Below are 17,140 nucleotides of genomic sequence, written 5' to 3'. Positions count from 1 at the left end.
CTCGGATTACATAAGAAATGTGGCGCTCGTACCACGTACACGTGTACGCAATAACGGAAGCCTCACACCTATGTATAACTGCACCGCTGCATGCTTATTTGTGAGGGGGAGAAAAGGGACGAAGTGGAGAGGGGGGGGAGAGCCCGAGCAGAACCGGAGGAACCCGATACCATAAATCTCTTCGCGCAAAAGGATCGCAATTATCTTACGTATTAAAAGCATCAGCGATATCGATAACCAAAGCGACCAATTCACGTTCGACCACGCAATATCGATACACAATTACGATCGATCAGCGTTAAATCGGAATTTCGTTGCGAGTTCGATGTCGAGTGAGAAACGATGACGAAAAAGGATAAAAAAAAACATTTGCTTGTCTTATAACGTAAGATCCGGTGGAATCGTCGAAACGTCACGGTGCCTGGAACTTCTGAATTATAACTTCATTGTATGTTATTTTTATGGTATATCGCGATGGTGTTTCATGGGCCCTGGCTACGAGAAATATCATATTTTTTCGTATGATAATGCGTTTCGCGGAATAAGCTGAGATAACGCGTATGCCGTTGCAGTTGTTACACCGCAATTACCGATGGTCGAATCCGTACAAGCCTGTGAGCAATCTAATTTTCACCTTTCCTTTTTCCATCGAGCTAATTAACTTGATCACGAACCCCGAATACTATCATTCTCCGCAATTGGTTCTAATTTTATCTGCCTGGCGAATTAATTCGACAAAGAAAATGCTAATCAATGAAAGTTTATGCATGTGAGTGCATGCATGCATGCGAATGCAAGATACGAATGACAATGAACAATTTTACCGAAGTTCAGTGTCGGCGCATCCGCAAACTTCGCATCGGGCAACTTACAACGTCCACGGAATTATGTATCTCGAACGAAAACATGGTTCGCGTCCGCAGCTATTAATCGCCAACGAAATCGTGCACGTTATTTACACTGGCTCATAACGTTTCAAGTAAACCAATATTTACTAGCAAAGATGTAAAATTCCATTGAGATATATTCAAATATCTTTCTTTTCCAATTTAACCAACTTCGCTACTTTCGTCGTTTACCTTTTCTCAAGGCAAACAGGAATTATCGTGCATTGTAACACATATTGACATTTCGAAGAATAATAAAAACACTAATTATGCGATGGTAGGACTGGTAATACGACAGAAGCTGTCACGTGACTCGACAGGTGGCTAGGGATATTTAATGAAAATCAAAGGCGGGGCAAAGGGTCATTGTATATAGAAGAAGCTTTCACGATGAAAGTCGTGCACGTTCACGAAGCGTTTCATGATGTTCGGCAGTAAACGACACCGATGCGCACTCGCATGCCGGGGTTTCGCGAGCCAGCCAACTATGCCGGAATTTCCTAACCTATGTAACGCAAATGTCCCGCGTAAGGTGCCAGGGAATCTCGGCGGTTTCACCGGGCAAATGCCCGGGAGAGCACCTGCATCTATAAAATTGAGCCATGCATTATTCATGGAGTCCTGCTTATAGCACGCTTAGCTCAGCTGGTGTTTTGCAACGTGGAAAGAAACAGGCAGCCACGGCCACGAATGGATAGCTAGATAAATTGATATGAGGTTTATCGTGATTGGTAGACCTGTAAGGGTAATACGATCGAGTGGCAAACCTCATGAGCGGTGTTAACGAATAGTCGTGGATAATCATAGATCGAATTAGTATCGAAACCAGATATGAAGGATGTTTGTTAGAATACATGGACACTGATGTGAGAGCCGATTGATCTTGTTTCGAATGGCTAATAAATACACGATGGATGGAATCGCGTGCAATCGAAATACACATATACAACACGGAACTATGTTTAGAATGGTTAAACCGAGAGAATTATTGATACAAAGCTACATATATTTTATTGCTTTTAAATGATCATAGAAGATTCTCTCTGTAAGATTTGTTCAAAGATAGATGGTGTAAATGTATATCGTGCTTTGCGTATGAATCATTTTTGTTTACTTATGAAAAGATATGGCGAAGATAATACGAAATCAATACGCTTACTAGATAAAGCACGAGCAACGAATACATATATCGTTGGACAACCCATCGGAAAGACTTAAGCGTGCCGACATCTGTGAGCAGATTCAGGCACTCGATCCTCTTTCTTCTTTTGACTGGCAACGAAGAGTATGGACCAGTCTCGTCATTCCTGTACCACACCGTTTATCGGCGAATCAAGCAGGTTGGTACCAGCTTTCGAATTGAACCGAGAGATGGTTTCGTAAGATTATTACATTCTCCATATCAAGTGTAGAAAATGAACAGTATAAAACGTATAAAGATTCGAATTACACTTACGTGAAAAATATCCGGCAAAGAACAGGTGGCAGCTCGTGGACGATTTTATAAGAGCAGGAAAAAATTCGTATCTTGAAAGTTGATATACGTAAGTAAGTGCTTGCAGCAATTCGACTTGAAGAAGCGAAGATTTAACTCGAGCAGAGTTCATCGAGCAACTGAATGCTAAGGTAACAAGGAAAAGGGGTCGAGGGAGCCTGACTTTGCAAGGTTGCGGCATTTTCTCGGATTTGCAGAATCAGGGGAAGGGTGAAGAAAACAAGAGCAAGCACAGTGGAGCGCCGGAACCTGTGCTCTTACCCAACCCGGGACGGATACCTCTGGGTTAAAGAAAACGGCTATTATCACTTGGTTATTGCTGCCATAAATTCCCAACTCATTATTCCGAAATTACCCGTGCGATTCTTTGCAGTCACGGTCGACTCCAGCAGATTTCCTGACGCTTTTCTTGCGCTACAACCCTATATTTGAAAAGCAGGCGATATTTCTTGTTCCCTCGAATACATTACGCTCGGCTTCGTAAAGATCACGAAGAGGCTGGAATTTCGTCGAATAGAACGAATTCTAAATAGAAATTGCCCTCGTCTTTACAGAAAGCACTTGGAAGAAAGAAGCAGCAGTCGTTCAATATACTAGATTCCTGTCTAACTAGACAGACGAAGAAAGGTGAGTGAAAACAAGCGAACTAGTTCAGCATACCATTGAGTGGAAGCGAGCAGCCGCGAGTTATCATGGGAATAAAAGTGGATGAGCGGAGACTCTGCCAAGCCGTGGAGCCAACACGGCCACAGTCAGCAAGAGGAACTTTTATGGGGAGGTATACGCTTACGTGTGGTGAAACCAGCGAGAGCTAAAAGGTCAGGGCAATAAATAACTCGGGATGTCGGTATACCTAGAAACTGGAGACATTATGCCAATCTTGGCTTGCGAACCGTACGAATGTGGTCTAGTTTTACCTACTGTTGCATAAATCTGAAAGCGGCCGACTACCTGCCGCCGTCCTCTCTAGAAATCTTGCTTTCTATCCGAACCTTTTGGTCACGCGGAAAAATCCTTGAGCCTATTTTCGACAACCGCCTCACGTATTATCTCCTCTCTGACTTTACGAATGTAACGTCTCTCTTCTCTCTTTGTTACTGCCAGATAGAAAAGATTCTTTCCTTCGAAGCAACGTTCATTGTACAATTTTAGAAACACAGGTAACGACCAGGGTAATTCGGATGCAAATGCAACATTCAAGATGGCTGCTTCTCGATTTTTACTACTCTAGTGGCCTTCCTAACCCTTTAAATTTATAGACCAGGTAACGTTTTCGAGTTATTATTTTCATGTTATGTTTCACTAAATTATTATTTTCATTCGGCTAAAACAATTTTGTGTATTTCAAGGGACTTCAAATTCCCGATACAGCGCATCGTACGTTATTGCAATATGAGGTTATGTCATATCCATCAGAGACATCGGCGAATTTGTATATACTTTCTGCACGATTTTAACGCAAGCAACAGACATTTTCTTACCGAATTGACTTCTCATCCACGGGTAGAGCGGACTCGGTAGGTTGGCAGTGGCCGCACCTTGAGGAGCGGCCTGCTGTTGCTGACTAAGCGGCGACGTGACCACCCCTTGGTGTTGCTGAGGTTGCTGTTGTTGTTGCGGATGCATGCCAGGCTGAGATTGTTGCGACGCCGCCTGCGTTTGCTGTTGCTGTTGGTACATCATGTGCTGCTGCTGCGCCTGAAGATGTTGATGCTGCTGCTGCTGCTGCTGATGTTGTGACTGTTGCGGCTGCATGTGAGGATGTTGCGAATGCATTTGGTGGTGCATCTGCGACTCGACCAATGGCGGGCTGTCCGGTCCATCGAGTACGCTACCCTGATGATCGACCGCGGCCGCTTGAAGCTTGCAACTCGCATAGACAATAGGAGTGGACGGATGTCCGTTCGGGGTCGGTGTGTGTCCCATGTGGCCCATACCGGGGCTCGGGGACGTGGACCTGTAACCACCCAACCCGTCCATGCTGCCGTGCTCCTGTTGATGCTGATAATAGGTCGCGTTCCGCATGTCCATCCGATTGTACGGAGGAAACCTCGGATAAGGCATATCTTGCTGGCTACCAGCGGCCCCATAGTGATGGCCAGGCACTCCCTGACGTAGGAGACTAGGATCGCATGGATCCCCGGTTTGCTGAGATGGCTGTTGTACCGACTGCGTTTGCTGGGGCACCTGGACGGCGGCACCGTAGTGCTGCTGATGCTGATGCGGGTGTTCCACCCCGCCATTACGCAGGTCAGGGATGTACGAATTCGCGAAGTACGAACTCATGCTACTGTCCCACCTGGCCCACCTTCTAATGCCACCTCGATCTTTTTTTTTCCCTTACGTGTCCTCACACTTCTTCGTTTCTTAGTCTTTTGATCGTTTCGCAGGGTTTTCAATTTATTCTCCACCTACTACTCCTCCTCTCCTCTCCTTCTTTCTTTCTTTTCCTCTTCGTTTTTCCCTGTCTTCGTACTGGCAAACTGTATGCTTGTTTTTGTCTTCTCTTCACTTTTAATAGTCGGATTTCTTTTCTTTTTCTTCTTTTTTTTTTTTTCTTTTCTTTGTACTCGAATACCTGCGTACGGACACACTGGCACACGTCCTTACATATACATGAATAAATTTCTATTATTTATACATATAGTATTATCACCTCCTCCTCCGGCGCGATTCTCCTCCCTCCTCACGCTCACTCTCGGACAACACGCGCGCGCGCAACACTCTTTGTATCACACCAACATCACCGTGTATCACTTAGCGTATCATCAAATTACGTATACCCTCTATAATACTCTTGTCTCGTTCCTTTGCCCGTTTATCACACTCGACTCATCGATATAGAAAGAAAAACTAGAAACTGGAGCACTACAGAACCGTGAGTTATCAAGCTGCGGGGAATACTTTAGGGGGCAGGTTTAAAACTTGTACACTAGGGGGGGCGGGGGGGTAAGATGGTAATCAGAGTTCTTCTTCGGTGTGGTACCTTCGTTCAAAACGCCAAGCCGCTCCAGACACGTTCCGTTCCTCTGTCCACCCTGCTAACGAAGTTATGCCACACCTGTAACATGAAAAAGGCGATTCAATTGATTTTACGTACGTCGTATTGAAATATGGTGGAATATTAAAACGGCGACAATTTTCGACGAGAAAGTAAAAAAACAGATTTTCGTTTCATCGCCATACTTTGTTCATTTTGAATTTCTTTTTCTCTACGATAAAAAGCATACAGATAGAAATAGATTGGAATTTCGTTGGAGTTTCAAAGTACCGTGTTTTATACCGAGCTCGTCCATTGGAACAGTCGCTGAAGCCGGCAAAAGCTCCGTTTGCTGATCTTTCGACGAACTGAACGAACAGAAGTGAGTTTTACTGTAAATGACAGAAGGCGAGTTACACACGTGCTCGTCACGGTGACGGCCATCGCCCAGACGCCAAACTCGCCTGTCCCTTCTGTGTGGGCGGGCTAAACGATCGTTAAATTTGGAAAATTCCCGTCCATTAAGCAACACGGCTACTGAACGCCTCGTCGAGATTCCCCCCAAGTCTACTAATTTTTTTGTTGCACTGCTTGCCGACATGAATTCCGCGCAACTCGTTAGTTAGTACGTAACTAGAATCGTGGCGTTGCCTTTCTTTTTAAGAACATCAGGCAAAACAAAGTTCCAGAGAACGAGAATTATATTTCCGATACAGTGAAATTGATTTTATTAAAGAGATCGTTTCTATAGAGTAACAGACAGTCATTACACATAGCGATAACGTTCGTTTAATTAATAATAGATTTAACGATAGATCGAAAAGTGGCGACAATACCGGTAATTTCGAAAATTTCGAAACATCGACGATCCGTCGGTCCTTTATCGGCTGGATCTTCAATCTTCCGGCCCGATCTTCCGATCAGGCCCGGAAACCTTCCATACCGACCGTGCGTCATTTCACCGGTATCGTCCTGAAGTTAGTTTTTAACTCAGTGCCTCCACCTGAATATCACGTGTCTGTGTACCTACTGTCTCATACCACTTGACGCGACTGAAATGCCAGACAATCAACAACGAAACCTACTTCCTTCGTGCAATGACTACACTCTACACATAATCAAAGCTATTCGCCTGAAGTATGCAAATAAAGTCTCTAAACATCTATTTCGAATGCTTTCTATCAATTCAGTCGTGGCATTAAGCTATGTTTACAGTGAATGAGTATTCGAATAATAAACTGACGTTCTGAATTCAACGCGTACTTGAAAACGAGTAAATATGTATACAGATTCTTCTTATAAGTAGACTGATCTTTACGCGTTTATTAAAAAAAAAATATGGGGAGATATCCAAGATATACCATACTAATATAACTTATCATGATATTTATCGAATAAAACGAATCTCTTCCTAGATTTCTTGTTAGATAAAAATGGAAATTTCCATAAAAGCTGGCAATCAACTTGCAAACGCGTGCATTGCGGCTTTCGGGTACTTCATACAGCAGAACGCCAGTTGGTCCGAATGCACATCTACTATTATACTAACTATAGCCTTAAACAATTAAACAGACAATTCCTAGAACCAGTTCCTATAAACGAACAAACACCAGCCATCTACAGAACAAATTGGTTGGAAGAGTGAGAGGAGCGAACGATCGCCGATTCCGCAAGTAATAAAAAAGGGAAAAAAGGGCTGCGATTCCAGACGAGAGAATAGAATGCGCGGTGCGACGGCATTGTGGGCAGCACGGTGGTCGTATTGGTAATGGTAGAGAGCACGCGGGCATGGGAGACGGGGACGGATGTACAAGGGGCTCGAAGGGTGGGGGGAAGGATAAGGGCAAGGGGAGGGGTGGCAGGTTGAAGGGCTACGGGTGGAGGTGGGGCCCTTGGGAGTTTGCTGTACACGGGAATGGGTCGGACGCGGGACGATCGCGATTAACATTCCGGCCGCTAGCTCGCTGTTCGCGCGGCGCTTTCATTAATTCCAGCGTATTGATTCCTCGGATTGATGAATGGCCGCCGATAGCGATTCCATGCGCTCCGTACTCGGCTGGCCGCGCTCCCCGCACCGCTGCCCGCCTGGATCGCGTATAAATTCTACCTCTCGCAGGATTTTAACTCAATTCCCGCTTTACGGGCTCGCCCTTACGTATTCTTTCCCCTCCACGGAACAGCAACATTGTCCTTCTGCGGCGCGAGTTATTTTTGTTTCTCGTTTCTCTACCTCGCCAACCTCTTTCCCAGCGATCGAGGTTTACGGCTCGTTTCCATTGGAACCACGCGACGCGTAACACTTTGCTTCCGTCTGCTATCCTCTTTCCCTTTTTTCCTTTTCTTTTTTTTTTTTTTTTTTTTGTTGTCTTTTTCCCCTCTTTTGAAGAGATTCGTTCGAACGCAGCTTAGCTGCAGAGCTTCCTACTTTGGCGCGATTAAACGCGATCGCTGTTACGCCAGCCGTGTAATAAACCGTTTGAAATGGAAAACGTCACGCCTGGGTATTATCGGAAACGTTCGCATTGTCTTGCCGTGAAAACGTTTTTGCTATTCTCTGGTCGGAAAGTGGCGTTTAATTACGTAGAGGGAACTCGTATTTAACGGAAAGCCGCTTCCTGAGCGGTGGAAATGACTGGAAAAATGGCAGATAAATTCTTCCGCGTGACTATCGATGTCGAAATCTGCTTGCACGCGGCAACTTTTTCAAGGGCACGAATTCAGGTCATCGAGCTTTATTCGGTGGTGACACCGACCGGAAAGGGCATAAACTAGCTAGCCATTTAAAGCTCTAAGGAGTTCATATTATTGCCGGCAGATGGCGATGGCGATAGCCAGAAAGAGTGGAAAAAACGGGGTGGAGCGTGTCTGACAGCTGGGTGGGTTCGGGTCCAAGGTGATTGAAAACAGGGTGGAGCGTCACGTGACGCCATAGTTGGATATGGAAGTGACGTCAGGCAGCTATGATGGCCTCTAGTTAACAAAATGGCTCCTCGCTGGGGAATTTCTTTGTCCCTCGCAGTTGTTTACTAGTCGTTGTTATCAAGCTGTAAAAGGAAGTTGTCATTCTATTAGCTGGAGCAACGATTCTCGCAAAAGCCATCGAGCGCATAAACTCGTTTCATTCCTTTCGAGTAATTATTCGAACACACCGTCGAAATCAAATGCAACTATCAGCAGGTTTCTTTTTTTCAATCCTACTTTCATACGTACAACGTATAAACATCGAAACGTAGTGTTTCGCAAGTTGCACCATTTACATGACACATTTTGCTATTGATCCGTTTGAATAAAATAACCACTTGTCCGCGTCAGCGACGCGTTTCAGTCGCAAAACGTTTAAATAAAACCGGATAACGTATCTATCTATGGCGTACCAATTGCGGTGAAATCTCACTCGACCGATCTTCCATTCAAATATAAAATTCCTGCCTCCGTTTCGCTCGCCACGCTACCTATGCAATCTTATTAAATTAGCAAATAGCCTGCATCTTCTTTACGTCCAACGTCACCATATCCGTTTCCCCTGGCTTAAAACAGGAAGCCATAAAACGTACAGCAGAATGAAGGAAGAAAGAAAGAAAGGAAAAAATGAAGCAGAAACTGCTGCCTGCTGCTATTTCACAAAAACGTTCGCGTTGAAACACGATACCACCAGCCATCCGAGCGATAAACTGACGAATGCTAATCGAGCGGTGAAATAGTCGCGCGATCAGCCATGAAAGTTTCACGCGGTCGTTCGAACAGCGTCGTTCGAATAAACGACGAAATATCGCGGCCAGCTGGAAGATTCAGTGGTCACCGTAAACGGTGGCGGCGGGATTTGACAGTTATGGGACTCGTAACTCGTGCCAGTCGTTCGCACGCCGTGAAACAGTCGTAAACTAAACGAGGTCGTAAAACGGTGACCCTCGAACCAGACCAGGCCACCTCTTCGCTCTCCATCCATCGAGGAGAAAAAAAAAAACAAAAACAGCCAACATAAAATTACGACCTTGAGAGCGCATTCCAGTTCCGGCCGCGTCGATCGGAACCCCGCGACCACCGCGCGTTTCCCGCTGCTCTCGCGGCCGCTTTTTTCCCAACTTCCGCTGCGTCTGATCCAGCTATTGATAAACGCTTCGCACGTGGAATAGCTGGAAAGTTCGTTTCGGCGAATATATTTACGACAGACTGATGAATGTTCGGAAAAATATTTGATAATTGAAGGCTCGGTTGGAATTTTGGAATTTTGGAAATTTTGATACATAGGCGTGAAACTAAGGTAAACGCTGGTGTTAGAAATGTTTGAGTCTCCATGAGAGTATTGCTTTAATTTCTCTGGCAAAGTTTATTTTCTTCTTTTTTGGTTCTTTCCTCTTTTTTTTTTTACTTTTAATTTTTTAAGGTCGAGGACTTCCTCGATCTTCAATTTTAATAATTTGGTGATTTTATTGAAAATTTTGAAGCGATCGTACGCGACGTACGCGTGCCAAAGTATTTGAACTTTTCTATCCAAAGTTTCCCGAAATGAAAGATTTTATCGATCGCTTTATCGGACAATTTATCGGACATTTTTTCTTCGAGTCGTGATACCGGAAAAGAGGATGAAAGATATTACACGATTAACTTATCTATCTACATTTTTTATATCCCCACATAGTATTTCAGCATAATTGAAACCGCGTGTCTGACTTTTTTACTTTAATTATAGATTGTTCTTTTTTTTTTCAGTATGACGTAATTTAACACAGAAGAAACAAGTTGCAATAGATAAAGATCGGACAAAATTTACAAATATCGGTACGCGAAATCGTTGAGCTTGATGAATATTTACATCGATCGTGCAGTGTGGAAACAGACGTAGCAGCGCAATTAAAGTCTCATAGGGAACACTAATTGCATGTCATTAATTTACGAACCGCGTTAGTAATAAGCAAATGCTTAGCGAAGTCCGGTTACGAAGTTACGCGACGAGAACGAAAGAAATCCTTCGCATTTTCGAACCCACGAACCAGTTCGAATAAAATAATTATGCCACTTTTTTTTCTAGCAAACGTATCTGTTACATAGTAAATTGTCTGAGCGTGCCCTTATCTCGATTCGAAATCTGCATCACTTCCATCCTCTTGAATATGTGTAGCCATCGAGCCGAGAAAGCCGACGATAAACGTTCATTGGCGTAGTAAAACGCACTCTTGTCGATCTTATTTCGCGTAAAAAAAAAAATTAGAACACTCAGCATGACAATTTTCGCTAGGATACTTCAGTCCCGAGAAACATTATGTTTTCAATGTTAAGTATGTGCAAGTATTTAGGAAAAAAATGTTATTCAATCGGAAATTGACGAAGCGCGGATAAACTCGAGTTTCGCGAAGATCGTCGTTCTGCGTTACAACGCGTTCTATCGGGCTGGCAACTAGGTGATTGCGGATTTTGTCATTAGGTGGCAATCACCAATAGTACGATTACTTCTCCAACGCCCTCTTTATTTGGCTCGTTAGAATTATCCGTTTTAGAACGATAGGAAGAAACGATTACAACAACGATAAGTTACAAGAGTTACAAGTAACAATAAGTTACAAGAGCAAATGGAAGACGTTGTCGATTCGAGAACTACAGAGTGTGTATCGAAAATCGTGGCCGATTTCTCGTAGATTTTCGAAAGTCGAAAATGTATTGTATCGGGTTGGTAACTAAGTGATTGCAGATTTTGTCATTACCAACTAATGACAAACTTAGTTACCAACCTAATATATACAGTTCATTCTGGATGGTTGGAGGCGAGTCGTCGAGAACTGAGATTAGATGCAACAAGATAGCTATAACTCGGCAGTGTTGCAATCGCTATATCTCTTGATTCTCGCGATGCTTCGCCACCTCGATTCGACCCATGAATCTGCAAAACCACAATGCACACGAAATGTAAATAGAACGGAATGCAACGGAGTGATATTATCGGCGAGAGCGTCTCGCGCGTGGTAAACACCGACGGGATCTTTCTCCGAATGTGATCTCGAAATGTGATATCGCTCGAACTGTTCCTCGAAGATATTCACATATACGTACACCCGTTATGCTTTTCTTTATTTCAAACGTTATTACTCTCGAATGAAAAGTATAGAAAATTGAAAAGAAAGTTTTAGTCTTGCTGCTTCATCGATTCCTCTTTAATTCTTTGCTCTACATTTCCAACACCTTCAAAAGCTAATAGACACAGGCGAGAAAACACACGTACAAGCAACGATAAATACCACGATGTTCGAATACTTTTTCTACTCACTGTAATAAATTCATTTTCTCGAAGAAACAGGTCAAGCGTTACCGTATTTTCGAGTAATTTCTTCGTTCCTCATTTTTATAAATTCAGATCGCACACACACATATGTTTATATTTTCTAAACAATTATCCCAACATTCTTCTTAGCGTATACAAGAATAAAAAGCGAACGAACTTGTTATCGTTGAATCCACGTGAATTTCTTTTCATCCCGTAGAAAAATCCCCGGCAGGAAAAACCTCGCACGAGGAGTAACGGACAGCGTCAAAGTATAGTCGAGGGAAATCAGCGAAGAATACCGTTACGCACGGTGGAAGGTGTCCAGCTGGCGGAAGGTCGAGTAGGCATTGAAGGGTGGCCGCGATCAAGGTTTCTCGAGCGCACCGCTGCTCCATCGAAAAGGATCGCGGTTCTATTCGTGTGTGAGATCGTTTACGCGAACACACATCGAACTGGCGGCAGCCGGACCGGTGAACGGAGAACCAACACGCCAGCGGATCAGCCAAATGCTAACATGCATATGCGATTAGCATAATCGAGTCGGCCTGCAGGAAACCAGTTTGCAAGGCCGCTCAAAAGCCGGCCGCCCAATAGCTTATGTCGCTCTCCACGCACGCCGCATCCGTAATTCCATTTCCCCTACCGAGTTCGCATCGTCTCGCGTCAGCTGACCGCGAGAAACGGACCTGACTGTTCGTTCCCGTCCCGCTCTTCCACCGATTGCAAAATCCATCCTGGCGAACGTGTTTCACCAGGAATCCGATAACATTTAGTATCGCAGCAGGTAGGTTCTTTCAACTACGATAAAGGTCGCTGCGGATACTTTAAAGCGATTAGCAGTGGAGCTACGAACGTTCTTACAACATTGTATTGCTTGTAGCATTTATGTATTAGTTTCTTTCGTTTTATAAGAAAATAATGGACGCACAACATTTTCTGTTTTTTATTATTTTATAGAATTATGTATGATCCTTTTTATTCCATCAAGATAAAGACCACAACGTTTGATAGATTAGGTTTCATGTTTGTACAAAGACGCGCCTGTCTGTAAAAGAAAGACACTTTTCGGATAACCTAATACCTACTTAAACCTAACCTAACCTAAAAAGGAATGCTCGAATACGCGACCACCAATGACACATTCTGACAGTAGTTGATTTAGTAGCATAATATCCCAATTGCGTGAGAGGTATATCGGTGATTTGGCCATTAGGTAATAATGACAAAATCACTTAGTTGTCAACGAAATAGCTTTGCAGTCCCTGTCGATCGTTTCAGTATAACAAGCTGTAGATATCTGCGAATGTTTACAAACGAAGGAAGCACGTTAGGCGCTTGAAACCTGATACACTGTAACTTAATCGCTCCTTGCCAAAACATGCTGCGTGTGTTTCGGACTCTTATTCGAGATCTCCGCTCAATTGCATGCAAGTGTATATTGAAGTTCGTATCGTTTAGCGGTGTTTACATATGACAAGCAAAATTGAGTGCTATGAAGCGCAGAGGCTAATAAAAAACGCTTCGTTGGAAGATAAGGATGCGCGTGAATATTCTTTGCAGTCACTGTATGCTTACACAGTTTCATTTGTTTGGATAAACAGCTTAGCGTTTTATTATATTATTATTAATTATTATATTCGTATATATGAACGCCTAGCGATTGAATCTATTTATCTGAGCACGAGCTACTATTGCATGAAAAATAAAATTAACCAGTTTAACTTCCGAGTATCGGTGTATCATATAATATGGAAGTGCGCAATAGCACTTTGCGTGGTGAATAAATGATATACAATTTTCACGCCGGTCGATATGTTCAAGTATACTGACATACATGATTGCTTTTATGAAATATGCTATTTACAATCAATTTCGCAAAATCAACATATTAATTCGTTACGACGTATGATATCAAAATCGTACCGATATTTCATAAATCCTTTGCAAAGTGTAAATTACCGATCACGATAAATCGCGGCGAATAATATACAGCTATATAACAAAATCGAGTTCGAACAGATAAAAAGCAGATTATTAAATTCTTCGTGAGCATCTGTCAATTTTTGAAACGGTCGAAAAACCACAGGATCGTGTTACACGTTGAAGATAATTCGCCATCGTGAGTACCAAAATGCTGGTATATTTAGACATATTTATAATAAACAGAGATACCGAGACACATATAGACTTCCGGGTAGCGTTGCTGGCTGAAGGGTGTGCCAAGAGGAAGAAGAGGGTCGAAACAGTAGACCATGAACGTCGTAGATAAATCCTACCAGTGTTTTGCTAGCCGACGATATGTATTACAACCTCGCGTACATTTTAACCTCCCTTTTCTTTCTTTCTTTTTTTTTTTTCTCTCTTCTGTTAGTTTACAACTTACTTGGGTCGCATCGCGTCAGTTACCATCCTATCTTTTTCTATTTTTCTCTCGCTCGCCTCTCAATTCTGCATTCGAGATTATCAACGCTCGTATTTTTCAACGAGCTGTCCCGACCAAAGTTGTTTTTGTTTTCCGGTCGCGTAGATCGAAGGTAGCCACGTGCTCGATAACGCTTTTTGTCCTCGTAGATACACTCGTTTCAATGAAACCTTTATCGGCTACCAACGTGATTGATTTCCTTTTTTCTTTCTCGCTTCTTTTTTTTTTTTTTTTTTTCGCGCCGCCCGATTTCGAATCTCGTTAACACATTCTGCACAACTTCCTGTCCATGTTGCGCGTATCATTTTCAAACGAACGACGAAACAAAAAGTTGCGGAGGTCACGGGATTGCTGGCTCTTCGATTCTAACGTTTAGGGTTAAATAAGAAAATTTTCATACGACGTATAATTTTTTAACCTCAAATATCACATACAATTTTCATATAATTTTTTAAGCTTCTTGAAGTTGATCAAGTCTTCTGTCAGACAAACGAGGAATATCTTAACAGTGTGACTTTCAAAGTTTTGAGAAAGATAAAAAGTATGTTTAACTTGGAAACTAAATAGGAATTTTAGTAGCGTGGCACTGATTGAAAACACATTGAATTTTAAAACTGTTTTCCTATAAGAAATAAGTAGCCTGACTTATTCTCCTCTTTCTTGGTAGTCTTCCATTAAGTCTTTTATATTATTACTATACTTTTATTTTTTATTTTTACTATTTTTATTTACTAATTGTTACTAATATACTAAATATACAGGGTGGTTGGTAACTGGTGGTACAAGCGGAAAGGGGGTGATTCTAGGCGAAAAAAGAAGTCGAAAATATAGAGTAAAAATTTTTCGTTCGAGGCTTCGTTTTCGAGAAAATCCACTTTGAATTTTGGCTCGGTACGCCTGCACTTTATCGCGTCTCGTTGCAACGCATCTCACTGTAGATCGTTGTCTCGATTGGCGTTATTTTTTTAATTTTTAAAATTTTTATTTTATATTTTCGACTTCTTTTTTCGCGTAGAATCATCCCCTTTCCGCTTCTACCACCAGTTACCAACCACCCTGTATATAGATTACACGTGATATTTTACATAGAATATTTATACGGATATGGAAAATTGTAGTACATATTTTTACACATTAACTGGACAAATTGTGAATGTAAAGAATTAAATAAAAAAGAAAAAAATTTTTACACATGTCAAATGAATAAAAACCCCTTTGTCGTCTACTGGAGACCACCGCCGCATTCGACGTGTTAAAAAACTTCTCCCGCTTGCGACGCCATTGAAACAATCGTTTTTCCGCTTTCGACAATTGAATATGAACATGGCGTTGGCGAACGTGACGCAATCGACGAGCGGATTTCGCACGAATATAATAAATACAGAGGCAAAAGTCTTTGCTTCGCCGATGACACATAACGTATGACGTTGTATCTCGTAAGCAGATGTGACTCGACGAAATATTTTAATATATATCAGCTCGTGAAACGTGTTGAAATTATCACAAATATGGACACGTTCTGGCGAAACTCGATACGATGAATAATGCGTCTCCTACGACCAATCGCTGTAATTTATTCGACGCGACGGACGACGAGTAGAAGCTTCGGAAAGTATGGAGCGATAAATAGAGCGGATTTTCGGGCGTAATTTACTCGAATCATCTCGATTGGCCTCGTTAAATCGAAAGGCTATCGTAGAAACGCGACGAATAATCCTATTCGGAATCGTGCTAATTTCCCCGGTCATTTTAATCGCCGAACATCATCCTTGAATTAAACGAGAACATCAGAAAGATAGCTAAACGCCAGACCGAAGAGAGATAGTCAGTTCGAGCATGGAAACAAAATTTTGTTTGCATAAATTCGAAAGTTTGATTAGCTGCAAAATTATTTAGCTACATTTCACGCCTGATAGCTTCGCGTGACTACTTTCCACTTACAAATATCAAGTATCTTTACACGAAAAAGCTTTCTCGCCAAAGGAAGAGATACCGATCGATAAGAAGATTACAGTTAAAACGAAAGCCAAAAAATATAACGAGTTTTTTATGGCAACAATAACTTCTACACGCTCTTTACTTTCGACGATGAATTTCTAAAATAAGCAGCTGCGTCGACTCGGCCGTAACTGTAGAAACGTCAAGATCTACAGTTATATCGATTTCAATGGTCACAGGTCGACTTGGTTCGTAACGCAAAAACAGTAAACAGAGGGAAGAGAAATCGAGAGAAGAGAAGAGAAGAGAAGAGCGAGGGAGCACCGAGAATTCTCAAAGTAGATCGCTCGAATTTTGCGCGTCGTCCTCGCAACGGGGTGCCTAACATCCAGCGTTGCCATTTACTTCCTGTCACGTTGGTGGCAAAGCGTTGAAAAGCCTAGGAGAATCGCAACGAATCCAACTTTCACATTTTTTCGTGAAAACTTTTTTCTCTACGACCCATGAAATTTAGGGCAGTCAGCTTTCTCTTTTCGACCCCGGCACGTTTTGACTCGAGGGTCAATGGTTTCTTGAAAAATCAGGAGAAATTAAAGCTGCTCTCGTTAAACTGTTTCACGTGATCTAGTCCGTTTTATCTTGTCACGAGATAACCAACAGAATTGCAGCTACGACATTTTTATCACAGTCGAAAGAAACGAGGTCGTTTAGCTGACAGTGAACCTTTAATATTCGGATTAGCGTAGCTCTGCATGACACAGAAATTTATTTACACTCGTTGTTCCTCAAATCTTTTATTTCACTTTCTTAGAAGATACGCTCGCCGGCGTCGTAATATGCTCTTGTCGAGGTTGAACTTTTGCCCGTAAGATGGCGCGTACATATACGCAACATTGTATTTCAGTAGGTAATTAAGCAATTAACTAAACGACGAGTATATCGATCTTTGGTGAAAGTCATAATGGGTTTCAGTGCAATGATTTTCTTGCGCAACTTCCTGGAAAAACGTCTGTTTATTATTAGCACTGGGTAAAAAACTAATCTTTCTCGGAAATTAAAAAGCTTGCGAAAGGGCAAATAAGCTTGCAAATTGAAGAATTATTTGGTAACATTTATATTATCGATACTTTCAAAGATGGATTTCAAATTAATTTTTAATTTT

General features: G+C 42.3%; 1 protein-coding gene across 12 annotated transcripts in view; it reads right to left on the bottom strand.

The window, feature by feature from the left end:
- Antp (homeotic protein antennapedia) overlaps positions 1–17,140 on the bottom strand; it is a 166,482-nt gene that overhangs the window by 16,227 nt on the left and 133,115 nt on the right. For 11 of the 12 annotated variants that reach the window (XM_076626293.1, XM_033342765.2, XM_076626291.1 and 8 more), the window contains one exon: positions 3,864–5,443. In XM_076626293.1, coding sequence (XP_076482408.1) covers positions 3,864–4,668 — 805 coding nt within the window. In that variant the 5' untranslated portion in view covers positions 4,669–5,443. Of the gene's footprint in view, positions 1–3,863; positions 5,444–5,653; positions 5,676–17,140 lie in introns of those variants that run through there. The other variant, XM_076626297.1, reaches the window with a different exon arrangement.

The sequence above is a fragment of the Bombus vancouverensis genome, chromosome 18 (assembly GCF_051014615.1).
Source record: "Bombus vancouverensis nearcticus chromosome 18, iyBomVanc1_principal, whole genome shotgun sequence".
Classification (NCBI taxonomy): Eukaryota; Metazoa; Arthropoda; class Insecta; order Hymenoptera; family Apidae; genus Bombus; species Bombus vancouverensis.
The sequence above is the reverse complement of the archived record's forward strand: the minus strand, read 5'-3'. Positions and strand labels throughout refer to the sequence as shown.